The 27,657-nt window shown below is 35.7% G+C and overlaps 1 protein-coding gene and 1 pseudogene across 1 annotated transcript in view; one reads left to right on the plus strand and one right to left on the minus strand.

The window, feature by feature from the left end:
* LOC129272531 (small ribosomal subunit protein mS39-like) overlaps positions 1-27,657 on the minus strand; it is a 57,740-nt gene extending 30,083 nt beyond the window's left edge. Inside the window, exons 1-12 of the mRNA XM_064107446.1 lie at positions 27,555-27,657; positions 23,817-23,894; positions 22,026-22,071; positions 19,058-19,126; positions 18,490-18,597; positions 17,751-17,871; positions 16,097-16,218; positions 9,349-9,473; positions 8,405-8,492; positions 3,805-3,948; positions 2,834-2,978; positions 1,269-1,319 (exon numbers count right to left, since the gene is read on the minus strand). Coding sequence (XP_063963516.1) covers positions 1,269-1,319; positions 2,834-2,978; positions 3,805-3,948; positions 8,405-8,492; positions 9,349-9,473; positions 16,097-16,218; positions 17,751-17,871; positions 18,490-18,597; positions 19,058-19,126; positions 22,026-22,071; positions 23,817-23,894; positions 27,555-27,655 — 1,198 coding nt within the window. The 5' untranslated portion in view covers positions 27,656-27,657. The remainder of the gene's footprint in view (positions 1-1,268; positions 1,320-2,833; positions 2,979-3,804; positions 3,949-8,404; positions 8,493-9,348; positions 9,474-16,096; positions 16,219-17,750; positions 17,872-18,489; positions 18,598-19,057; positions 19,127-22,025; positions 22,072-23,816; positions 23,895-27,554) is intronic.
* LOC129273672 (sialate:O-sulfotransferase 2-like) lies at positions 12,218-13,615 on the plus strand (annotated as a pseudogene).

Consider the following 27,657-nt stretch of genomic DNA (forward strand, 5'->3'; position numbering starts at 1 on the left):
TTGAAATCTATTTTGGCCAGGTGCCTAATAGAATAAAATCTGCATTAATTTTTTTCATAATTTTCATTACTCCTCAAACAAGAGCTGCAAATTTCAGGATATAAACTTTGAAGCTTCAATGGCCACATTTGTAATGTTGAAATGTTAAATGATAGTCCACTATAATTAATTATAAATGTCCCATGACTAAAGCTCTACACATGCTTTGATTTCCTCATTTCTCCATGTTTTCTTCTTCTCTTTCATTTCAATTTCAATTTATTTGCTCATAAAAATCCAAACAAAAACACTACATTTTCACAAAATAGAAAAACAATAACAACAAATATAAATAAACATTGGATTGAACATGAGAGGGACAGCAAAAAAGGAACAAGCCTTGTTATTAGCTGACCCTATAACCTAATAATCATACAAAGACTTCAATAACAACGACATAAAATGATCAGATATATATTAAGGGTTTTTTTCACGAGGGAGCGTAACGAGCGAGGGGTTTGGAAAATCTTTCAAATCTAAAGATGTAAGACTCGCTTTTTGGTCAATTATGGACCTATATGTTAAAGGAGAATGAAACTCTTGGAGCAAGTTAGCTTTTGTGAAAGCAGAAAAATCAAAGAATAAGATCAACAAAAGTTTGAGATAAATAGGACTAGCAATAGAAGAGTTATGAGCATTTGAATGTCAAGATCACTAATGCTATGGAGATCCTCCCATTGGCAATGCGACTAAGATCTATGATGTCACAGATGAACAACTCTCCCATTTCGGACACTGAAAATATACCCCAAAACATCTCTTTTTGCTCATTCTAATCATATGACAAACGATTCATCAATGATATAATGTTGTGAAACCTCTGTACTTGTCCTCTCATAAAGAGAACACCTCACCTTGTGATAGACTCCATAAAAATGAGAATATAAGTGAAATAAGTACTAAAGTAATGAGAGAGTTGTACGTGTGTGACATCACAGATCTTGGTCGCATTGCCAATAGGAGGATCTACATGGCATTAGTGATCTCAATATTCAAATGCTCATAACTTTCTTATTATTCATTCAATCTTCCTCAAACTTTCAACAATATGTTTCTTTGATTTTTCTCTTTGATATGGATTCAGCTGGTTTCAAGGGTTTCATTCTCCTTTAAAAGGGCATCCTTGTGTGAATCACGAGCTCAAACTTTTGGAAATTTTATGTAATAAGACATGAAAAAGTAAACATTCCGAGCAGTTTTTGTAATAAGAAAAAGAAGTGATATCTTACTGTCTTTATAGAAGATCATAAGCAGCAAACTGTAAGTTCCAAGACTGGGCTCTGAAAAAAAAAACAATTATGATTTATTTCATATGGAGGTAACTTGACAATCAAACCATACTGTGATCAATAGCACCAATGCAATAGCATCAATGAAGTACTGTATTAAAAACCTTTAATTGTAAATAAGATTACATACTTTGATCAATAACATCAATGCAGAATGAAAACCTTTGTAATGGACATTACAAAGGTTGTATTTTAAAAAATACTGAACTTTGATTAATGTTCTATTTAATATTGTTCAAACGGAAGAGAAAAAAAACACCTAGGAAGAAAAAAAAAATTGAATTCGTGCAGAATCTTTTAAGATATCTGTGACTGGAAAATCATCAATTACTAAATCTCCTAAGGAGATTAACATAATATTAAGATGGGTTTTTTTAAGTCACTTTATATTTCCCTTTTTGGAGTACTAAATACTGTTAACCTCTGCCTTTTTCAACATATTCCTAAGATTGCTAAATTAGAGCAGGGAAAAAACTATGTGGGGGCTCAGGGTGATTTTACCCCCATTATGCTCAAAAGAGCCCTGGGACCTAAAGAGATACATGTAGCAGACCTGCCAACCTCTGGGAATAAAAAACTGTATTCTGTAATAAAAAAAACTGTATTTCTCCCCAAAAAAGTGTATTTCATAATAAAATGCTTGGCGCACTCACTCATCGCGGCGCTCAAGCTGCATGCAAGCTAAAATGCGCACTGCTCTTGCAGATGAAGAAAAAAAAGCATTGAAACATGTGTATATCTTCACCCTGGTTTTAACAAAATGATTGAAAAAAAAAAAATTACGTGAAATTACATTGATCTAATAACCATATTTGCATACGTTTTATGAAATAGAGACATAAAGAGATGATTTTTCTCAATTACGATTTTGTAATTTAAAAAAAACGCATTTTTAAAAGAAAAAACGTACTGCCGTACTTTGGTTGCAAAAACGTAATAAATACGGCTAAAACGGACTGGTTGGCAGGTCTGATGTAGCCCTAGAAAATCCCCATTAATTGTAGCTAGCTTGTAGCTTACCCAATGTCGCAGATTTTAGGCAGTAAGTTGAAAAAAAAGTGCCTGAATATTAAAAACAATTTTTTTTTTGGGGGGGGGGGCCTAAAACAGAGATTAGATCATAGTATCTGAAGACATAGGCCTGTATTCTGAAGTCGGGTTTAACTTAAACTCAGGTTTAAAGTTGTGGTTTAAGTATGGGAAGCCAAAAGTATTAAAAAAAATTATTAAGTTGTATGTTTCTTATGTTTACTGTGCTCTTTCCTGATTCATCGATGGTGAAGACAATCATCTATTTATACTTCCTACACAGTTATGAATGATTTGAGAGCCGAATGAGCTAAAGTATGATATCTCTACTGTTAGTGATTATGTAACAATTGGCCTTCCATAGTTAAACCACAACTTAAATAAAACCCGACTTCAGAATACGAGCCATAGAAATTAATCATTGCCAGCAAGGCAATAAAAGTTATAGAAAGGTATTTAATGAAATTGTTACTTACCAACACCACATGCCTTCATCTCTGCTACCGTTTTAAGGCCCATCTTACGTCCAAGGGCACCCATGATTCTTAGATTGTCAAGCAGAGTATTGAATGTACCTAGATTGGGTTGTACTTTCTCTATATCCATCTGTTTCATCAGTTGCTATGATGGGAGCAAGCAATAATTAAATGATAAGTAAACTTGCTTACAAAGAACTCAACACTAACATTATCAAAAGACTTTCAGCAGTGTACAATAACGCAATATAACTACATGTACCATGGCTTTAGCAGAGCTGGGTCCCGTCTCACAAAGAATTCGATTGATGTGATCAATCTCAACTATGGAATGTGAGCGAACAGGGGCCTGTTGCAGAAAAAGTTGCATTTAAACGCAAGTCAAAAAATCAATCGCAAGTCCAAAATGCGTGTGGTTGATTGGCTGAAAATCAAGTTGCGCATGATTTTTAGAGTTGTGTTTGATTGCAACTCTTTCTGCAACAGGCCCCTGGTCATTTCGAATGAATATTTCCATTATGTGTTTTCTAAATATGATGTATACTCATGCATGCTTCATTGTCATGACAAAATCAATATGCCCCTACCTGTTTACACACTTGTTTATGACAACATAATATAAGTGAATGAAAAAGCTTGTCAGTAGAGAATGTTCCTTAATACATATAAGAGGTATTTTTTTTCTCATTGTGTATATGGACTACAGTTTTAAAAGTCAACCACTTCTATTCCATTTCATTCTCCCACTCAACCCTGCTATTTTCTTACTAAAATATTTTCTTTTTCCAGTTCACACATGCCTATTTTATTTCTAATTCTAATATTTCTAATCTTAATTGTGATTCTTTATTTAACAGGAATGGTACATTATGTACTAGGAACTTTTAAAAAGACAAAGCTATACATGTAGCATCACTATTTTTTGTCTCAATAAATAGAGCTGTAATTATTTTGAATCCTTGATCACTTACTGCCATTACAGACCACCGTTCCTTATAATCATCTCTGATACTGATACTGCCCTCTATCAACGCATTATAGGCATGGACGTCAGTTTGTATCCCTCTCTCCTGCATCTCGTTGTAAAGGGTGTATGCACGTGAGTGAGCTCCATGCTATGAAGACACAATCATACAAATATCAAGCAAATAATCTTGTATTATCTCCTTGTTTTAATGGTTTTTCAAAATCACATTGAATTGCATGTTTGAGTGAAATGCATATATTGGTTGCAAATTATTTCAACATTCAATACACACAAAATAACTACATTTTTTTTCCAAACTTATGCTGGCTCCTCAAATTCAGAAATGGATAAAATGACAAATCAAATCTGCTTAAAATCAAACAGAAAGAAAAGAAGAGATACACTAGATTCATGTATGTGATGTAATAAGTTGAAGCAATAAGAAAGAACAATACTCTCACTAAGTATGAAATACATGAATATATATCATGCCAATATATTATACTAGTCTCACAACCTTGGCTATTCCTCTGATTATGGTATTATAGCTCCATTGTGAATTCTCAATGAGTTTTCTTGAAGTGCAAACTTTGTAATTGGAATCAATTGCAAATTTCAGATGCAAATTTACAAGTGATAGATCTCAAATTCTAAAGTAAATCAATTCATACTTGTTCAGCCAAGAAGCAAACCATCAATTGGTTGCAAATGTGCAATAAAATTCGCGACTTTCAATTGATTTTGGGACCTAAAAAAATTGACTTGCGATCAATTGCAAGTTTCTTGCAGCATCTCATTGGTGAGTGAAAAATCATGATGGGGGGTCCATTAAGGGCATCTAGCATGTGTAGCTTACCACTGCTTTAGAATCTGTCTCCTCAAGACTATCAAACAACTGATTGATATGATTGTACAACGCCTACTTAGCTTGTTGTACGCGAGAGGCTGAATGTCAAACATTCGTACCGTTGCACAAAAGACGTACCATCCAAAATGTACCGTTGCACGGCCTTAGGAGGTGACGTCACAATACGATTTAATTCATTGGGCTCAGTAAGGTGCAATACGCCTGCTGGTTAAATGCGCAATGCTGCCCAAGGTCATGTGCGCTTGAGGGATTTTGCTTTTCGCTTTCAATTTTTTTGCTCCCTTTTCATAGATTACTGCAGGGAAAAACTCTTGGGTTTTTTTCTTCATATTTTCGCTAAATTCCGAGGCGTTGTACAACACAAATAGCGAATATTCTTATTCGTGAAATGGTGCAAGATTTTGCATTTGGTAAAAGAAAGAGAATTTGAAATATTACATGAAGGTGTTGTACGTGGGGCAATCGTGCTATCGAAAGTGAGATGGATCGCAGAGGGAGAAAAAAATACCAAATACTTTGCAAACTTAGAAAAAAGAAATTACCAACAGAAATGTATATTTCGGCTCCAAACAGATACAGGTATTATTTTTAATTCAAAAAATATTCTTGAAGAAGAAAGGACCTTTTATGCTAATTTGTATTCATCTCAAGAGAACATTCTGAATAGGAATATATCAATGAAAAACTTAAATATACCAACTGTAAATGAGAGTGACATAAATATGTTGGGATCAATGATAACAGAGAAGGAGTGTTATGATTCGATTGTGTCTTTTGCAAATGACAAGTCACCAGGGAGTGACGGGTTGCCAATTGATTTCTACAAGACTTTTTGGAATGAAATATATCCTTTACTATGTTTAGTTTTTAATGAAAGTTTTGAAAAAAATATATTACCTCATTCAATGAGGAGAAGTATTATTACACTGTTGCCCAAAAGAGGGAAAAATTTACTTTTACTGAAGAATTGGCGTCCAATCGCTTTATTAAATAGTGATTATAAGATTCTCGGAAAAATAATTTCTTTCCGAATAAAAAAAGTAATATCACCTCTCATAAATCATGATCAATGTGGTTTTCTCAAAGGACGTTATATTGGCGAAAATATAAGACTTTTTATTGATATTCAAAATTATTGCAAAAAGCACAATGTTGGCGGTCTGGCACTCTGTATTGACTTTGAAAAAGCGTTCGATACAGTTGAGTGGTCTTTTATATACAAAACTATAAAAAGGTTCGGTTTCAGTGAAAAATTTGTTCGTTGGGTTCAACTTCTTTATGTTGATATTGAAGGTTGTGTAATAAATAATGGCTATTCCTCAAATATTTTTGAAATACACCTCGGAGTAAGACAAGGTTGCCCGCTCTCGCCATATCTCTTTATTTTAGTTGTTGAAATTTTAGGTTGTTTAGTTCGAGAAAATCAAGAAATCTGTGGTTTAAAAATATATGATAATACCGAAATAAAAATAAATCAATACGCAGACGACACAACCATTTACCTTGAACCAAACGAACAAAACTTAAGAAAATGCATATCTGTATTAAATACTTTTAAAGAAATGTGTGGATTGAAAGTCAATGTTGAAAAGTGTAATGTTATTCAACTTGGGAATTGTACGATGTATCTATGCCAAGACATTCCTTTTCAATGGCCCTTAGATTATTTTTCTTATTTAGGCATAAAAATCCCATTAAGTGATAAACATACTTTTTTTTATTTAAACTTTATACCAAAACTGGATGAGATCAAATCTCTGTTAAACATTTGGAATGGTAGATCTCTTACATTGTATGGAAAGATAGTAGTAATAAAAACATTGGTCATTCCAAAACTAATATATCTTTTAAGCATTATTTCAGACCCACCACCGACCTTCTTTATCGAAATGCAACAGCTATTATTTAATTTTTTATGGAGTAAGAAAGGTGATAAAATTAAGCGTTCTCTTTTATACAATGACTACAAAGATGGTGGTCTAAAAATGTTACATTTGTCATGTTTTAATCAAGCACTTAAAGTATCATGGGTCAAAAGATTTTTAGATGATGATAACAATGGGAAATGGAAGTGTTTTTTTTAAAGAATCTGTTCGTTTCATTGGTGAGAGCAAATTTACGATTTCGAATATGAGCAAAAGTCATATATTATTCAATCCATGTACCAAAACTTTTTGGAATGATGTATTGAGTTCATGGTCATATTACAGATACTATAATCCTGTTAGGTTTAAGGAAATACTGTCGCAACCTCTGTGGTTCAATTCACACATTTTAGTTGATGGAAAACCTCTTTATATTCAAAGATGGTCAGAATCTTCTTTAAACACTATTTACGATTTTCTAACAGAAGATGGACTTTTTAAATCTTTTGAAGTTATAGTTGAAAACTACGGTTACACATCCATCATGATGTATAATTCATTATTATCTGCCATACCAAATGAATGGAAAAGAGTTATTAGAAAAAAATACATAAAACAGAATACACCTTTTGAACCACACGACGATCGATTACGTAATTTCCTTAAACACAAAAAAGTTTCTAAATTATGTTATTCTCATTTTATAAATAATTATAATTTGGACGTGTCAGAGACAGATCAATGCTACAAATGGGAAAACGACCTTTCACTGCAATTATCAAATAATGAAATTTGGAATTCTCGTTTTACCCTGATATACAAATCGTCAATAGATAACAAATTAAGGAATTTCCAATTTAAATTTATACACAGAAAAGTGTCGACAAATCGTAATTTATATAAAATCGGAATTTTTGATCAAGACATATGTGATTTTTGTAATGAACAAAATCAAACATTGATGCATCTATTTTTTGAATGCCAATTTGTTTCGAACTTTTGGAACGATTTGTGTACTTGGTTGACTTAAAAAAATATCCGTTCTTATAAGTTATCTAAATTAGAAATTTGTTTTGGAACATTGGAAAGAGAACATTTTTATTTGGTAAATACCATAATACCATACGGCAAATATTTCATTTTTTCATGCAAATATAGTAAAACAATTCCTCTTTTTAAATCGTTTCTATGCACTTTAACACAGTTAGAAAAAACAGAACGCTACATTTCTTTTAAACATAATCGTTCGGAGTTTCACAGAAAAAAGTGGAATATAATTACTATGAAAGAGTAAAGGGCATAGATCTATTTTTTGTTGTTTTGAATTGGATCTGTTGTATATTACTTTAACCTCGCATGGTGTCTATCTATATGAATGTAAAAGAATCATGTATCTGTTTCTGAGATATTTTTGTTAAAATGTGAATTGCAAATAAAACTCATTAAAAAAAAAAAGAAAAAAAGAAAGAGACGCTCTATTCAACTCAGCTAACACCTTGTTGAATAGAGCATCTTTCTTTCACCTCACGCGAAATCTCGCACCATCGCACTCATGCGTATTCGCTATTTGTATAATATTGCATGAGCACTACCCTTAGCTCCTAGCATCTATTTCTTTTATACTCTCAAAGATCAGTGCCGGCTGCACAGAATACTTGTTAGCCTAACAGAGCGCAAACAGTGGGCCCGGTCACATCTTTCGGATTGTGAAGTCAAAATGTTTATCCAAAGTGTAATAACACGTTGCTGTGTTATTAGGCATCGCTGCAACATTACCGGGTGTACCAAGACCTCTATTAGCGCACAGTTAACGCTAACAATGTTTGTGTGTGGCCGGTACTGATCAACATGAGTATTGACTAATTACTCACCTTAACTAATCCTCTGATCATGCTATTATAGCTCCTAGAATCTCTCTCTTCCATACTATCAAACAACTTATCCGCAGGATTGCCATCTCTGAATGGGAACAAAATGAACGAAAGAAGCTTGTTATCCTATGCATATTGAATGTCACTGCCATTGATTTTATCTGAATTCCAGTTGGTCTCAATTCAGAGAGAACTCCATAGCATAAGGTATTAAATTAGGCCTGAGTTGAACCATGTGGATGCCTGACTGATTCTGCTGGTCATAGGTGCACTCTCTTGCAGACTGGAGGCCCAAATTAATAACAAAATTCATAAGACAATCATTATTGATGACTTTGACCAGTCAAACCCTAAGTTAAGGGGGGGGTCAGCTAAAATTCCAATTTAACCTGCCCCCTCAACAAATTTCGTAACTAAGCCACACAAAATTTTGTGACTGCATCACTTGCCAACTTTTTCAAGTCTTGTGCATCTTTTGAGACCATTGTTTCAAAAATCAGACACAGTTGCGACACTGAGTTATTTTTTATACATGCATGTCAACCCCAAATTGTACAAAAATGGGATTTTGTGTGTAAGGTGAATGCAAAATTTATTTTTCGTCGAGATATCATCTATGCTTTAAGGTGGTCAGAAAATGTTAATTTCAAACAGCAAAATCTGACAACAGTTGTTAAATTATAACATTTTGAAGCTTCATTTATCACCACACAGTTATTACATAACTACTGATCATGTTTTGAGAAGGGCACTTGAGTTTGAGGTGGGGTGACCAAAGAAGACATAGAAAACACAAATGTTGGAAGAAAGAAGAAGGGTTAGGTTGAGGAAGAAGGATGCAATGATTAAAGTAAAGTGGAGGGAGGGGGTGAGGGTAATCAGGCCACCCCTGTAGTCCGGGACTAAAACTGAATTAAAAACTGGGATGATTGACTAGTACTCACTTCCACTGGATTAACTTGTATCTATTCTTCCATCTTTTCAGGTTGCTATTTTCTTCTTTGCCACTCTTGACGACACCTTCGCCGTTCTCCTCCCCAATCTCTGATGCTGTGTCACCTTCTCCTTCCTATCATACCAATTCAAAATCAAAGAAATTTGTATGAACAAGTGGGGGGGGGGGCATGTTTGCTTGCCTAATATTTTAACTTAAAGATAAGTAAAAGTACATGAAGTTGCAGTAAATTCTGATTTCATGGGAACGTCTGTAAAACCAAGTTTGATTGTTACTACATCACTGCAGATCTAGATCTGGTACTCGTAGATAAATTAAAATTTGTCAAATCAAGAAATCAAAGCTAACAAATGATTATACAAGGCAAACGCCAAGCGTTGTCTCGCCTGCATATTGCAGTCATGAAGAGACTGCATGTCAAAACTACATGTATGCTATATGACTTAGATGGACCTCTGTTACGAGTTTGGCGATCCCACCTCGAAGCTATAGAAAGTTATTGTGTGTACAACACAGCAGTGCCAGTCATGGAAAGTTCATTGACCTTTGACCTTAATCAAATTCAACTCACATTTGAACTTGACCTGCACCTTCAAAAGATGGACCTCTTGTATGAATTTGGCAATCCTAACTCGAAGATATAGAAAGTTATTGTGTGTACAACACAGCACAGTGCCAGTCATGGAAAGTTCATTGACCTTTGACCTTATTCAAATTCGACTTATATTCGAACTTGACCTGTACCTTCAAGAGATGGACGTCTGTTATGAATTTGGCGATCTCACCTCGAAGCTATAGAAAGTTATTGTGTGTACAACACAGCACAGTGCCAGTCATGGAAAGTTCATTGACCTTTGACCTTATTAAAATTCGACTCATATTCAAACTTGACCTGTGCCTTCAGGAGATGGACCTCTGGTATGAATTTGGTGATCCCACCTCGAAGATATAGAAAGTTATTATGTGTACAACACAGCACAGTGCCAGTCATGGAAAGTTTATTGACCTTTGACCTTATTAAAATTCGACTCATATTCGAACTTGACCTGTGCCTTCAGGAGATGGACCTCTGGTATGAATTTGGTGATCCCACCTCGAAGATATAGAAAGTTATTATGTGTACAACACAGCACACTGCCAGTCATGGAAAGTTCATTGACCTTTTACCTTATTCAAATTCGACTCATATTCGAACTTGACTTGTGCCTTCAGGAGATGGACCTCTGGTATGAATTTGGTGATCCCACCTCGAAGATATAGAAAGTTATTATGTGTACAACACAGCACAGTGCCAGTCATGGAAAGTTCATTGACCTTTGACCTTATTCCAATTTGACTCATATTCGAACTTGACCTGTGCCTTCAGGAGATGGACCTCTGTTATGAATTTGGTGATCCCACCTCGAAGCTATAGAAAGTTATTGGGTGTACAAAGTTATTATGTGTACAACACAGCACAGTGCCAGTCATGGAAAGTTCATTGACCTTTGACCTTATTCCAATTTGACTCATATTCGAACTTGACCTGTGCCTTCAGGAGATGGACCTCTGGTATGAATTTGGTGATCCCACCTTGAAGCTATAGAAAGTTATTGGGTGTACAACACAATTGTTGACTACGACGACGACGCCGGAAATAGTGATACCTACATGTATGTCTCGCTCCACTACGCAGGCGAGACAAAAACTGAAGACCACCTCTTTTAGTGACCTCTTTTAGTGACCTCTTTTTGAGAGTTTAAAGCCAACAAGCTCATAATTACTAATTACATCTGTTTGAGACTTTGAAGCCAGCAAGCTCATAGTGACTAATTACTTTTTTTAGAGAGTGGAGCCAACAAGCTCATAATGACCAATTACCTATGTTTGAAAGTTTGAAGCCAGCAAGCTCATAGTGACTAATTACCTCTGTTTGAGAGTTTGGAGCCAGCAAGCTCATAGTGACTAATTACCTCTTTTTGAGTGTTTGGAGCCAGCAAGCTCATAGTGACTAGTTACCTCTTTTTAAGTGTTTGGAGCCAGCAAGCTCATAGTGACTAATTACTTTTTTTAGTGAGTGGAGCCAACAAGCTCATAATGACCAATTACCTCTGTTTGAAAATTTGAAGCCAGCAAGCTCATAGTGACTAGTTACCTCTGTTTGAGAGTTTGGAGCCAGCAAGCTCATAGTGACTAATTACCTCTTTTTGAGTGTTTGGAGCCAGCAAGCTCATAGTGACTAGTTACCTCTTTTTGAGTGTTTGGAGCCAGCAAGCTCATAGTGACTAGTTACCTCTTTTTGAGTGTTTGGAGCCAAGCTCATAGTGACTAATTAGCTCTTTTTGATATTTGGAGCCAGCAAGCTCATAGTGACTAGTTACCTCTTTTTGAGTGTTTGGAGCCAGCAAGCTCATAGTGACTAGTTACCTCTGTTTGAAAGTTTGGAGCCAGCAAGCTCATAGTGACTACTTAGCTCTTTATGAGTGTTTGGAGCCGGCAAGCTCATAGTGACTAGTTACCTCTGTTTGAGAGCTTGGAGCCAGCAAGCTCATAGTGACTAATTAGCTCTTTTTTAGTGTTTGGAGCCAGCAAGCTCATAGTGACTAGTTACCTCTTTTTGAGTGTTTGGAGCCAGCAAGCTCATAGTGACTAGTTACCTCTTTTTGAGTGTTTGGAGCCAGCAAGCTCATAGTGACTAGTTACCTCTTTTTGAGTGTTTGGAGCCAACTAGCTAATAGTGGCTAATTACCTAATTTACTTCCATCTTTAAGGAATGTTGTGAAATGGGGATACCATTACTTAGGAGGGGAGGACCTTAATGTTGGCAACTACTAGACAGAGTATGGCAACAACGCACTGCATCGGACAGAAATTTTCGCGTCAGATCGTATTCAAACCCTGTTTTGAAGTTAAATTTGCCTTGAGAAAATGATATCAGATATCAACTACGCAATTTAGGGAGATGAATTTTCGCCACAACTGCCAATATTATCCCTCCCGCTTCAAAGAATACTTCTTTTTGATCAGCGTCGTCTTCTTGCTCTGGTACTGCGTTGGGATTTTGCTGAACCACAAGCCAATTGATAATCCATTGAGACACACTGCAAAGAGGACCAGCGAAATTAGAGATGTTCACAATAAGAAGACAATAAACCGTCAACAAAATGTATCTTCATTGAAAAAAACATGGCTCCCTTGGAAGAAGATTGGCAGCCTAGGTGTTTACCGCGCATGCGTGAAGAGACCGGAACCGGAAGCAAAGAGAGAGGTCATTACAGGGGAGCTTATCCTGCAAGACATAGCCAGCAAACTCACAATTGAGGCATGCGTTGAGGCTTGTATTCAGTTGGTGTTTACGTACGCATCACTGAGGTGGGTCGTGAATGCTACTGCACAGACCTTTTATCGAAATCACAGTTCTTGTCGTACGAAGACAGCGCCCTCTGCGACGTGAAATGTGCAGGGGACAGGTATCACAACTGCGGAGAAGATAACTATATGTCCGTTTATAGGACGTCCATACCAGATGCTAGATGTTCCGCCATTAAACTGGGCACCCCCGGTTCGCTCCTGCTCATTGCATTGGCTTCGTACCCCTGTCCGGCAGTACATGGACGTGACATCTTATTCAGAAAGCAACAGGAATATACACAGGGAGTGTTTATTGGGAGGGTGAAAGGGAAATGAAAGTTGCAAAGAAAGAGTTCTTGGGAGGAATCGTAGACTACAAAAACAAGGACACCATCTGCGTCAAGACCCATAAGCTTGACAGGGACAAGTTTGATGGCGCCATCATGCTTATTCGGAATCCTTACTGATCGATAGTTTCCAAAGACAAGTGTTCATCTCAGGAGCCACGCGTGAGCAAGCTGTCAAATATTTCGCATCAAAAGAGTGGAAAAGATATGTTGATGAAGAAATCAAGAACTGGAAATTGATAAATCTGCACTGGATAGAGAGTCGGAAACCATTTCTTCCGATCTTTTACAAAGATCTTGAAGCCGAGACCATCCGAAAGTTGACGGAAATGGTTGAGTTTTTCAATCAACCTGTGGAACCTGAACGGATCGTCTGCGCAACTCAAGATCGCCCATCCTCCTTGGCAACAAGCCCCTCCCTTGGCAAAGACGGCAGAAAGATGCACGTATATCTCACCGAGGACCCTTTCACATATGAAATGCATCAGAAAATTGATCATACATGTAGTATACAACTCGTTTAAATTCCACAGGAAAGTTTTACCAACGGAATACCTGAAGAAAACCGATATATTCTAAACGCTGTCAGGGTTATGTTGTTTTTAAGTTAAGTCTGCATGATTTGACCTTGTAGTCAGAGGAATCTTTCAGACCTTGGGGGTGTTTCACAAAGAACGAAGTCAGGTTTAGTTTAAACTCTGGTTTAAAGTTGTGGTTTAACTATGGATAGCGAATAGTGGCATAAATCTCTAACAGTGGAATTTCAATGTATCAGCTTATTTCTCTCTCAAATCATTCTTAACTTTTTCGGAAGGATAAAGAAGATAGCTTTCTTCATCAATCACGAATTAGGAAAGAGCACAGTAAACATAAGAAACATACAATGCATACAAATTTTGTGACATTTTCTGCTTTCCATAATCATATTAGCAGAGAGTTGGACCATGGCCACGGTATCTAACGCGTGCGCCCTCTGAGCATGATGATAAAAACGAACGTGCAGAAATTGTCTTGATGGAAGACAATAACATTTCCCCTCACTCAGGTATAACGAATTCAAAATTTTATGAAATATTCATAATAAGATCAACATTTTTTATGGTATATCTTGACCCGGGAGCTTAATGAGAGACCTCATTTTGATAGAGCCAGCACCACCTAGCGGTCTCAATCTGTCATTGGTAAAGGGATGCTCCGGGCTGAAGATATTTATATCTCAATAAACATAGTAAAATTCACAGAGCAAAATTCAAGGTTTGATCAGGGTCGGATCGCAGGTGGCGAGGTTGTTGAATTTAAAGGGATTGCATTGTTCCGGTGGGGCTGTTCTGGGCGTGTCTTCATGGGTGTTCATTGGCTGGGCTGATGATGTTATATCACTACTTGTTCTTTTTTTATTGTATGAGGTTAGGTTTATTCAAAAACTTTCTACCGGGAGCTAAAACAGTTGGATTGACGGCTGATTTGGTGCGTTGGTTGTTTGTCGCTGCAGCTTGTTTCATCGTGGTGGAGACGTGTCATTTGCACATTTATGGGGGAATGGAACGGTTGTGATTTCATGTGATAACATACCGGAAAGACAAAGGAAAGTGGGGATGTGACATCGTCAGCCCACCTGGTGAGTGTTCCTGAAGGCATGTTTCGCCGGAGTGGTGCAAATGTTTGATGGCTTCGTTGTTTGTTGTCCAATTTTGATCAAATTTTCAGCAATTTGCTCTGTGAATTTTACTCTATTTTAGATGGTATTTGTAGTGATTTAAGATTTCTATTTATATGTAAACAGCTGTTTGTAATGTACATGTATAAAATATTTGTATCTAAAGGAACTGTTGCTGCGCTAGCGCCAGGAGTGTCTCTGGACGGTGTGCACGCTCAATAAGATATCACTATTATTATTATTATTATAAACATCCTCACCCCGGAGCATCCCTTTAAGTGCAAAGATTGGTTTTTTTTGGGGGGGGGGGCTTTGTCTAGTCACACTAACCAACCTGACTCCAGACCGATCAAATACCTTATTTCAAATGAAACAGAGGGTTGTGGGTTCGAATCCCAGCCATGGCGTAATTTCCTTCAGCAAGAAATTTATCCACATTGTGCTGCACTCAACCCAGGTGAGGTGAATGGGTACCCGGCAGGATTAATTCCTTGAATGCATGAGCGATGAAAGGCAGCTCGAGCTAAAGCCGGTGTAATAAAAATAATAACGCGCCTCGGAATAGAATATTTCTAGATAGATGGCGCTATATAAATGCATATTATTATTACCTCTTTTTGAGTGTTTGGAGCCAATTAGCTAAATAGGCTAATAGTGACTAATTACCTCTTTTGAGTGTTTGGAGCCAATTAGCTAATAGTGGCTAATTACCTCTTTTTGAGTGTTTGGAGCCAATTAGCTAATAGTGACTAATTACCTCTTTTGAGTGTTTGGAGCCAATTAGCTAATAGTGGCTTATTACCTCTTTTTGAGTGTTTGGAACCAATTAGCTAATAGTGGCTAATTACCTCATTTTGAGTGTTTGGAGCCAACTAGCTAAAAGTGACTATCTCTTTTTTTAGTGTTCAGGGCCAACAAACTCACAGCACTTGACTAATCACCACCTTTTATTTAAGTTTAGAGCCAAGAGGCTCATAGTGCCTAGTTACCTCTTTTTAGTGTTTGGAGCCAGCAAGTTCATGATGACTAATTACCTCTTTTTGAGTGTTCAGCAAGCTCATAGTGACTAATTACCAAATTTGAGTGTTGGAGCCAACATGCTCATAGTGACAAGTTACATCTCTTTGAGTGTTTGAAAACAACACGCTCATAATGACTAATGACCGCTTTTGGAGTGTTTAAAGCCAGCAAGCTCATAGTGACTAATTACCGCTTTTTAAGTGTTTGGAGCCAGCAAGCTCACAACACTTGTCTAATCACCTCTTCTTTTTTTAAAGTAAGAAGCCAAGAGGCTCATAGCGATTAGTTACATCTTTTAAGTGTTTGAAGCCAACAAACTCATATATGTACCAATTACCTCTTTTTTAGTGTTTGGAGCCAACAAGCTCATAGTGACCAATTACCTCTTTTTGAGTGTTCGGAGCCAACATTTTCTTAAGGACAGAATCATCTGTTGGAAGGTGACCTCCATGGTAGCAGAGAAAATCAAGAAGGATATTATTCACCTCCAGTGATACATGATGACCTACATGTACAATGACAAAATTGACTGATTGGTTAATCAACAAATCTCATTTGATAACAGGAGATATGGAAGAATCACAGTGAAACAAGCTGCCAAAAATGAAAAAAATTCACTGTTTTTTCAAAAAGGTTACTAAACAGGAAGTTGCTCTCAATGAATACACTTACATGATGATGTATTGATAAACTGGGCCCCGTCTTACAAAGAATTGCGATTGATCCGATCAATCGCAACTATGGACGGCCAGCAATGTCAACATATAAGATGCATGTTTGTTCAAAAACTTTTCTAGATATGAATGTATATCCATAAATTCATTGATTTCTTGACAATTTGGTGTGTTCTCCTTTGTTTACAAAGGACATTTTGCAAATTTCCTGTAGAAAAAAATATGACACTAACGGATTTCCATAGGTACGATTGATTGGGCCCTGGTTACACAAAATAATGATGTGAATTCCATACTGTGAGTCAAATTTACATTATAGATAACACCTAGTGAGATTCATCTAATTCAAAGCATCATTCTAAGTTGGGGACTGTGTTGATGTAACAACCGACCCAACGCTGAAGCCAAATGATTTAACACCAAACTTAAAGGTCAAGTCCACCCTAGCAAAATGTTGATTTGAATAAATAGAGAAAAATCAAACTAGCATGACACTGAAAATGTCATCAAAATCGGATGAAAAATAAGAAAGTTATGGCATTTTAAAGTTTCGCTTATTTTTCACAACACAGTGAGATGCAAATGAGTCAGTCGATGATGTCCATCACTATTTCTTTTGTTTTTTATTGTTTGAATTATACAATATTTCATTTTTTTACAGATTTGACCATAGGGACCGACTTTACTGAATCATATAGTATTAAACAATGCTAATTCCACATATTCAGGGAGGAATTAATCACTGTTTCACTTGACAATGAGGAGATGATTAGAATATTTCATATTTCATATAATAAAATACAAAGAAATAGTGAGTGGATGATGTCATCACTCTCCTCATTTGCATACCAACCAGGATGTGCATATAACTGTTTTGTGAAATAAGCGAAACTTTAAAATGTCATAACTTTCTTATTTCACATCTGATTTTGATGAAATTTTCAGTGCTGTGCTTGTTGGATTTTTCTCTTTTTATTCAAATCAATTTTTTGTTGGGGTGGACTTGACCTTTAAAGGCCTGTTATTCTCAAAAGAGGTTTCAGTGGTACATGATACAAAACCATGAATTATGCAGATTTCTTGTATTATCACGCTTCATTCAATCATGAATTTAGCACCCTTTGCCTAAAGCGTGCATTTATGATTGGACTTTTCCTAGCTTATGCGGTACAATGAGCATAATTATATGAGAAATTTGTACCACAGTACAATTGAAACCTCTTTTGAGAATACGTGTCAAAGTCACTCATTGCTTCAACCATTCCAATATAAGTTTGTACCTTCATTTGAGATACGTGAGGGGTTATTTTAGAAGAATCAATTGACACAACATATGACCAAAGATTTTTTTTTTAAACTGCACCTGATTCTATAAGTTGGGTGTGAACCTGAAGTGCGCCCTCCATGTCTCTCACACCTATCCTTTCTAAGATGGCTGCCTCGTTTACCTCACTTACTGCACTGTCAACGGGTGGATAAAATGCCTAAGATTTTCACAAATCAAAGAAGATAATGATGAAGATGATTAAGATTGATACTTAAGACTACTGCTGTGAAGAGCAACTAGTAAAAATATCATGAATTAATGATTAATACTCCCTGCCCTATCACAACAGCCTTATATGAGGAACATACAGTAGAAAAGTAAAATAATTTTCGTGATTTATTCTGTTATTACCACGGCAACATATTGTCTGACACATGACAAAAATATGTCTTGCAAGTCTAATGTGTGTGTAAAGTCTAATGAGCATTACACAAAGGCAACTTGTCAAAATTCTATGCAGCATCTTTTATCAGGGATCCTGCTTCCATAGCTTATAACAGTTTTCAATAAAATACACTGATTAATGTTTACAAAAATGTTCCGCTAGTAGAGTACTTAGTGATATCCGTGGATTGAAAACATGTGTGGATATGTCTACCCCTCAAAAGAAAATAATAATAAATAAATAAATAAATGAAAATAACAAATGAATAAATACATAAATATATATGGTATACAAATACATGTACATACATGAATAAATGAATAAATAAATAAATAAATAAAATAAATAAAAATAAATAAACAAATAGATAAATAAATCCCAATGACGAACCTCAATTTTTGGTTCATCTTTCTGTAACCCTAAGAATACTTCTGGCTTGCTGTTCATGACATACTGAGCTGATTTCCTTCCAGATTCCTTGGCAAGAAGGTATCTTCTCTGCAAAAATTAAACAAAGTCAGCAGTTACAATATAAAAGAACATCTACATGTACGCCAAGGAAAAAAATAACACAGTGATTTCGCCCCCAAATGCTCAAAAGCCCAGAAAAATCATCATTCTCCTCAAAATCAATTATTTTCCAACGCAGCAGATTTAGGCACTAGGTTGTGAAAAGTGGCCCCCAAAAGTGTCAAATTGTTTGCCTGATTGACACAGATGATGAAGACAGATAATGAATCAACTTTGTGCCATTAAAACCGTATAAAAACATCCAATATAATGGCAAATTAAAACTTTAAACATTTCATTTACAAGCAAAAAAAAATATATTAATTCATATTGTGACAGAGAGGACTACAATAAGATAAACTTCATTTAATATTTTATCTTTTCATTCCTAGATCTACAGAATTTTTTTTAAATAGTGAATATAATAGGAGTAAAGAAATTATTTTACCCTTTCAGCGGCTGACTTTGGAAGAAGATATGGGTCATCTATAAACACATAAGGCAAGGCAGTAGGGTCCTGTACAGGTAATAAGAAAGATTTATCACAATACTGCAGTGTAAGGGATGTAAACATGACAGTGATAGTATTCGAATAGCGAATAGGCATGACTGCGATGGTGCAAGATTTCGCATGAGATGAAAGAAAGATGCTCTATTCAACGAGGCGTTAGCCAAGTTGAATAGGGCATCTCTTTCTTTCACCGAATGCAAAATCTCGCACTATTGCAAGAATAAGAATATTGGCGATTTGTGTTGTACAACGCCTCAGAGTTTAGCGAAAATATGAAAAAAACAAAGAATTTTTCCCTGCAGTAATGTAAGAAAAGGGAGCAAAAATATTGAAAGCGAAAAGCAAAATCCCACAAGCACACATGACCTTGGGCAGCATTGTGCATTTAGCCAGCAGGTTTATACGTGTATTGCACCTTCATTTTTACTGAGCGCAATGAATTCAATTGTATTGTGACATCACCTCCTAAAGCCGTGCAACGGTACATTTTGGATGGTACGTCTTGTGTGCAACAGTACGAATGTTTGACATTCAGCCTCCAATTTGCTCGTGTACAACATGCTAAACTTAGGCATTGTACAATATGTAATGATATACATCATCTAGCAAGAATTAAATGTACATGCATGGGGTACTTAACAGACCTTGATTATCTTGCTGACTATTCCATGGCACACTACATGTATATACAGTACATCTAAAAAAATATTCATTTCTTATTAAAATGGCTACCTATTAAAATATTACATCACTATGGGTGAAGGACTTATATATATGGAAACACAATAAACCCAACTTTCAAATGACACCAAATAAATGGAAAATCATTCATGCTTGAGTCAGCACTGCCCACTTTAAAGTGCATGAAAATTAGTTTGCGCGGAAATTAGCCTTCACAATTTTTTAGTTTCTGAGTGGCAAGTCCTTTGGAACTTGCGAAGTTGAGGGTTTTGTGATAAATTAATGATCAATCCTGATCAGTTTGTTGTTTGGGCCAAATTTCAGTTATTAAATTGAAATCTAAGGCATGAGTGAAGATAAATTGTAATTTTTAAGTGCTGCTATTTAACTTTATTTTGTGGATCTTTGTAGTAACCTCTAACTTTTGACCTTGTGACCCCAAAATCAATCCTGATTATTGTCACTCACATATACAAACACAAGCACAGTCTATCCATCCCTCGATTTGTATGTGGTTTTCACAAGAGCATTTTCATGAATATATTACACACCTACAACAGATGAAACTAATGACCTCTTTGACCTGTGACCTTTAAACTTTGACCACATGGCTCCAAAATGTGATATGAATATGAAACTCCCATACATGAACCAAGTAAGAACCACATGGTTCTTCAATTCTCGCTACCCCAAATAGGAACAAAAATCTCATAATGCGCGAGACGAGATAATTTTCACTCCGTCGGGTCGTCATCACCACTTCCGGTTCAGAGTCATGCTCGCGCGAGGTTTGCGATACTGAGTTTTCCACCACGCTGAAATCGATGCCAATCAGCGTTATATGTACAGATTATGATACTTTTTATTAAATTTGGTCAGTTTTGATTCCATTTGAATTATAAATAAAAATAAAAAATATATTTCACGTGAAAATAATTTTTATTCATGTTTTTATTTGGTTATTAAAAAGTATTAAAAAAAATGAATATCTTAAAATTTTGCATTTAGCGACCGGCCTGACATCACGATCGGACTAGACTAGACACTAAATATATACAGCATTCACTCCGTTCAATTTTTCGTCGACCACAAAATGGATAAAAAATCAGTTTCGGAACTTTAAAAAATCTTAACTGACAGAGGAATACCGTGCGATGGAAAGCGTCGGGCAGAATTAGTGACTTTAGCAGAAAAGACCGTTAAACTGTATCGTGAAAGAGAGGGTTGTGATCACGATTTTTCCGAGCGAAAGCGACGTTGTGTTGTTGTGCATGACGGCACTGTTGATCTGAATGGCAAAACAGTGCATTGGACATCCGAACAGGAAGTTGTAATACCGAAAAGCTATCCCATAATGCAATGCGCCTTACAGGGATTTTCCCGGATCTCGGCGAAATCGCTATTTGGGGTAGCGAGAATTATTGCGTAAATCTGGGTGTGTTATGTCCTCTGTGGCCTTTGAACTTATAACTAGACATTTAAAAAAATAATAATAATCAGATCATTGTCAGTCCTCCATGCAAACTTGGACCAAGTCGAATTTGATTTTGTCAAATATCGGAATATTTGGATCGGTGCAGGGGAGTTTTTTTTTTTTTTTCAACTCGGAATAGCCTACTGCAGTAGCACGATTAATTCAAACAGTTAAAGGACAAGTCTACCCAAACAAAATATTTCATCAAAATCGGATGTAAAATTATGACATTTTAAAGTTTTGCTTGATTTCACAAAATAGTTATATCCACATCCTGGACAGTATGCAAATGAGGAAACAGATGTCATCAACTCACTATTTCTTTTGTATTTTATTATGTGAAATAGGGAATGTTCTATTTTTCTCCTTATAGTCAAGTGAAAAAACAAATAATTCCCCTGAACAAATTAAATTAGCATTGTTCAATACTATATGGCTCAGTCAAGTTGGTCCTTATTGTCAAATCTGTAAAAAATGAAATATTGTATAATTTAAACGATAAAAAACAAAAGAAATAGTAAGTGGGGGACATCATCGACTGCCTCATTTGCGTGTCACTCATTTGTGCATATCACTGTTTTGTGAAAAATAAGCAAAATTTCAAAATGTCACAACTTTCTTATTTTACATCCAAATTTGATGAAATTTTCAGCGTTGTGCTAGTTTGTTTTTTCTCTATTTATTCAAATCAACATTTTTCTGGGGTGGACTTGATCTTTAAAGAAAAGAAACAGAAATCATTCAACTCACCTTGCTGACAGTTTGACTTAATGCTCTCAATACAGATAAATCATCCCTGTACAAAGAGAGAAGTATCAAAACTTATAAGAACAGGAACCATATATATATTCAAATGAGCACTCGGATTACATCAGTCTTTAAAGCTCTATCCATTCCATTCTTTGAAGCTCTATCCATTCAGTTCTTTAAAACTCTATCCATCTCATTCTTTGAATCATTTTGCTTCCCTTCCTTTCACTTGAAAGATCAAATCTGAACCGAAAGCATGGTGCTAATTAATGACCTTTTGCAATATGATTCCACGTTGGACCTGATTATGTCTCCTTATTTTGTAAAACGAGAAAAGGTGCTTAAAAGCATATAAATTAGTTTAAAAATTGATGATCCTATGACTTATTCTTGGATTATCTGTTGGAATAAAACATTTTTGTGCCAATATGACAATTTTTGTAGGCTACTCCAGATGTACATATTAATGTAAGCAGTCTAACATCAGCTGAATTTTTAATCTTTTAGTGTCATAGTCAAGAAAGAAGGAAATATTCCTCATTTTATTAGTTATTTTTAAATTAAAAAATAAATTTAAGGTAATGTGGACAATACATGGGCATTTCATAGATGTAAAGATGTGACAGGTGAATTTTCATTAACTCTTAGGGAAATTTTTTTTCCTGCCAGTTAAGCATAACCATCCATGTATAAAAGGTGGTTAAACATTTTTTCAAAATAAAAATAAGGACTCTGGACTATTAAAATACCAAGAAATAGCTACACATTTCCATCAATACTTCTCAACCTATTCAACTAGGAAAAAAACTCTACGAAAAGAGTTGAATTGAACAATTTGTTTGCACCTTGTGATATCATATTTGGAGCACCTTTTTCACATGCAATCTTGCAATTCTTCTACAGTGCGTATCAAAAAAAAGTTTACACTTTGACAAACCCCTGAGAATTAAAAAATATACAACATGTGGGTAATTTTTTCATATAAAATCTTGGGTTTAGGTCTCATCTATCCAAAGTAAAAGTTTTGTTAGAATGTTACACCTGAGTGAGCACTGTCCATTTTTGTAAAGCTTGCAGAAATCTGTTTGCGCAGAAATGCTCGTTTTTACACTGTGTCAAGGGGAAAGGGCGAAATCAAACTTACCCTGCGAAACATTTCTCAGTACATTTCCCACTGCACTTTTTGTCAATTGTAATAAATGGATACATTCAAGCATTTTGTAACAATTTTGCCACCCAAATTGAAATTTCAACACTTAGTAAGCACAACCTTTACCCTTTTTGTGCCAGCTGGATCTGAGGACATAACGAAATCTGAACAAAAGTTTATATCATTTAAAGTGGGTTTACATTTCATTTTTCATTTAATACTTGTTTCTCCACACTTTGTCCAAGCTTGACAATGATTAACAAAATGAAAATCAAGCCTAAGCCATTTCATGTAAATCACAGCTTAGTGTAAAGCAAATATCATCACGATGGCCTCGGTGTGTGGGGGAGTGGGGTGGGGCGCAATGCACTCTTCGAAGTGTTTTGGGCAAGGAAACAAGTTAAAAAGGTAAAAGTAAGTGGTGCTCACTTAAGCAGAAATATCTGTACCAATGTTAAAATATGGAAAAATCTTCAGGATATTACAAATGTATAATATTACAGGATTTTTTCTTAGTGTAAACTTTTTTTTGATACGCACTGTAGAATGTGTAAAGTTGCACCTATAAAGGTGTCAAATATCAATAGTGCAATGTTTTTAAAGAGTTAAGAGGGTGCAAGATGCTTCATGCATGGTTTTACCTCTTGACTTTATTTGGAATGACCACTGATTGTGTTTGATCGGAATATTCCTTGGTGTGATTTGAGGCTAAGGCCAATCTGAAAAGAAAGAATAAATAAGTAAACTTTAGATCATTAGTAAGAACAAAAATATGCTTTAAAGAGCTTGCGAAGAGGGGTGCGACCAGAGGCTGATTTCGTAAAAAAGAAAAACGATTTAGACTATGGCTATGCTTTCTGATTCTTGCAGTGATTTTAACCTTTGCACTCTGTACGATAAGATTTTATTGCAATTTATTCCCGATTTCACTTTTGTCGTCGAGAATTTCTCGCGGAAGTTGAGATGATCAGCAACGCAGCGCAGAGGTGTGATGTCATAGCATAGGCAATCGATAATGCGATATCGCTCCTCTGTACTCAGCTCGGTTCAGCAGCCTTTTTACGCTCTCAACACCAACACCGTATACCCAGTTGTTGTGTGTCCGGACAGGTTCTGTGTCCGGATGATCAATTTTAAAAAGTCATTTGGAAAAATTTAAAAGCAAATTTCATCAATTTTTAGTACAAAATGTTAGGAAATATTTATAAACATATAGATTCTAGAGAACAAACTAGAAGATGTTTACAACTACTGAATTCATATTTTTGGTGTAATCCAAAGACAAAAAAAGAAGGCTTCAAAAATATAAAGTATGCTATACTAACCTCGCACTACAAACGTGTTTACGCAATGGATTTTAGAGTAGTCAATTAACATCGCTTCATAACACGAATATTAGCCAAAACTCATTCCGCTACTCAGCAGGGCTTTCTCTGGATAAAAGCTTTCCATTTTTAATTTTTTTAATATTTAAAGAGCACATAAAAAAGAGCAAAATCGCTTACCTCGGGCTGGAAAGTGGCTTCGCATGTCTCTTCAACGGAAATAGAAGGAAGGTCGTTTGTGGCGCTAATACAATTCACAACCTTAATTCAGCTTGTCTGGTTTTTTAAACTAGATTCTTGATTCATTGTATGCACAATCCCATGATTGTTTGATAAAATAGAGACACCACTTGACCAATAAATGCAATAACTTAAAAAATGTAATTTTTATATTATTTTTGCTGACGATAATACTTATTGGAAAATATTTGAAGCGATGACAAACAAACAAATAGAAATTCTATGTACCTTGAACAAAGCCCGCAGTGCTACATGTACCGTATTATTACCGTTCATTTGTCAATATAAAACGGTCCACCAAACTCAAGTCTTTACAGTAAAAAGATTGGACACTTTGCTGACTTCGCGTAACGCTTTGCTAGTTTGCATCATTTAGAGCCTAGTCTTTTAGGTATGTGCGAATGCTGCCGCATTGCGAGCGCTGGTTTTGGCTGCACCGGTTTCGCGCGGGTTTTGCTGCAAGTGGCATCGCCTCTGTCTGGCCGGCTCCTCGAAAATGGGGTTTAAAGGTATTGTTTAACTTTGTGAGCAGCCGATTTAAAAAATTCTCAAACCAAGATGAAACATGTGTACAAGTGCATGTATTAGAACTAATAAACCCTGAAAACAACCATTATTGAGAATGAAAAGCTAAAACTACAAGGCAAACCCCGATTTTGTAAATAGGCATCTTATAGACGCCTAAATAGTACACATACATGTAAGTGTATGGGATTCAATTAAGATGGTGTTTTCGGTCACTTTATATTTCTATTTTTTAAGCACTAAATAATTATTTTCGAACGCAATTTTTTCTGGGCTTCATTTTTGTAACATATCACAGACACAGGTGACAAGTGTGACCTTCTAGCTCAGATTTTTAAAAAGTCAAACCAATGTTAACCAATCACTTTAATGCGCATGCGCACATAGTGGCATGAGATCTTGTGCCTTTTTTCAGACAGTCGACGATGTGCACTCTCTGTACATATAAGTTTCAATATGGTTACTCGCCCGTCAAGTATGGATATCGGAGCTTGAAAGTTCATCAAATTTTTGGATGCATAAATAATCAAAATTTTGTGATGATAAGAAGAAAAAAGTTCCAAACAAGGATATTTAGTCTTTCTTTAACTATTGATCTTCAAAATAAAACCAAAATGAACCGATTCTTTAAAAACGCAGGCCAGATATAAGAGCCGCAAGCTACCCTTGTCACCGCCGGTCTCTCGGCAGTCGAGCTGCCCGATGCGGTGGGCTCCCGCTGGTCTCTAGGCAGTCTAGCTACCCGATGCGGAGGGCTGGGTGACGGGAGTGGTCGAAAGTGAGTCGTTCATGCTGGATTATACTGGATCTGAATTGTTTGTTACTTGATAATATTGTGCCTTTTTCTTAAAATTTCTGTCATTATACCGTAGATTATTATTCTGATATTGATTTTAATACATACATTTTGTCACAAAAATATTTTTTTCCTCCCAAGGTTATGTGACTCAAGAGTCAAGGTGGTTGATTGTTCAATCATGTTTCATCATTTGGAAACTGGATTCTTTTGGAAGTGGAATATCAATGCTGACTTTTTATGCAAAATCTATAGTGTTTATTTTTTTCTTTGCTAGGGAAAAATATATTTGGAAATTGTTAAATCATGATTCATTATTTTGAGACTGGATTGGCTTTAGAAAGGGGAATATCATAAATGTTGACTTTTTAATTAAAATGCAAAAATCGTGTTGTTTATTAATTTTTGTTTATTTTTTTTGGTTTTGTTTATAATTTTTTCATTGTTTATTTATATTTATAAAATTCTAAAAAAAACAAAAAAACTACATATTATACATGTATAACAAATTGTTGAAACAATAGAATACATAAGGAATTGGTGAGACAATCAAATACATCAGAAAATAGCACACTTGTATTTTTATTTGGTCATACAAAGTACAAAAGGAATGATAATATTCATATGTAAAAAAAGACCCCCGTACATACAAGTATACAATACTAAAGTTGAAAAAGAGCTTGTAATTTATATCAGTAAAAACAAAGAAATACATTAGAAATTACAAAAACAATACTTTAATTTTAAACAATATTCATTTAGGATTATTAATCTACATGACGCTGTTTTGATGCCAACTAAATTATCTATCATGATCGCCTTCATTTGGCAAAAAAAGAAGCGAGTAATTGTTATTTTGCGTAATTTGCATTATTAATTAGAAGAAATCATTTTAGTTTTTTTACACAAGTTAAGAATTTACTTTACATTATTTAAGACAATGACCACAAATTTTGATGAATATGCGTGACTTAAACTGGAATAACTTTATAATTTCTTGATGAAAACTAGAGTTCTTGATATCATTTGAAAGGTCTTTTTATTTTTAAGAGCTTTCAAATGATACCAAATTTATTGATATTTGACATTATTATTTGATAATTGATGATTTTCATTTTTTGTCACATAGGCCTTCCTACGGTGGGAGTGGGAATTGACTTCACTTCAGTCTTCACATCGTTCGGTAAATTTCGTAGGACTTGATTTTATAAAAACCTCTTCTGAAATTCGCGGGAGTTTGTTGCAATTTTGCATGCGCCGTGCCTTCTTCAATTTTCCCGTACACGACGTCAGTAATGGCTTGCAGCCAGGCCATCATGGGTGGGCAGGCCAGCCGGCTGGACCAGGGTCCAGGACGGGCAAAAAAATCGAGGCGGCCGGCGCGGCGGGGAGGTCATTCCAGCCCTCTATCGGATTTAGAGTATTATTCGTAATGCATGTTAGCTAAAGAAGAACGGAGAAAACTTTTAAAGCAGCTCTTTCACAACACGTACCTCGAAAAACGTAAGAATTGTACGACATTTCCCTGGATTCGGGATCCACTTTTTCTCCACATGGAGGCTGCCATCTTGGAATAGTACAGACTCAAGCTCATGA

Source organism: Lytechinus pictus, chromosome 12 (assembly GCF_037042905.1).
Source record: "Lytechinus pictus isolate F3 Inbred chromosome 12, Lp3.0, whole genome shotgun sequence".
NCBI lineage: Eukaryota > Metazoa > Echinodermata > Echinoidea > Temnopleuroida > Toxopneustidae > Lytechinus > Lytechinus pictus.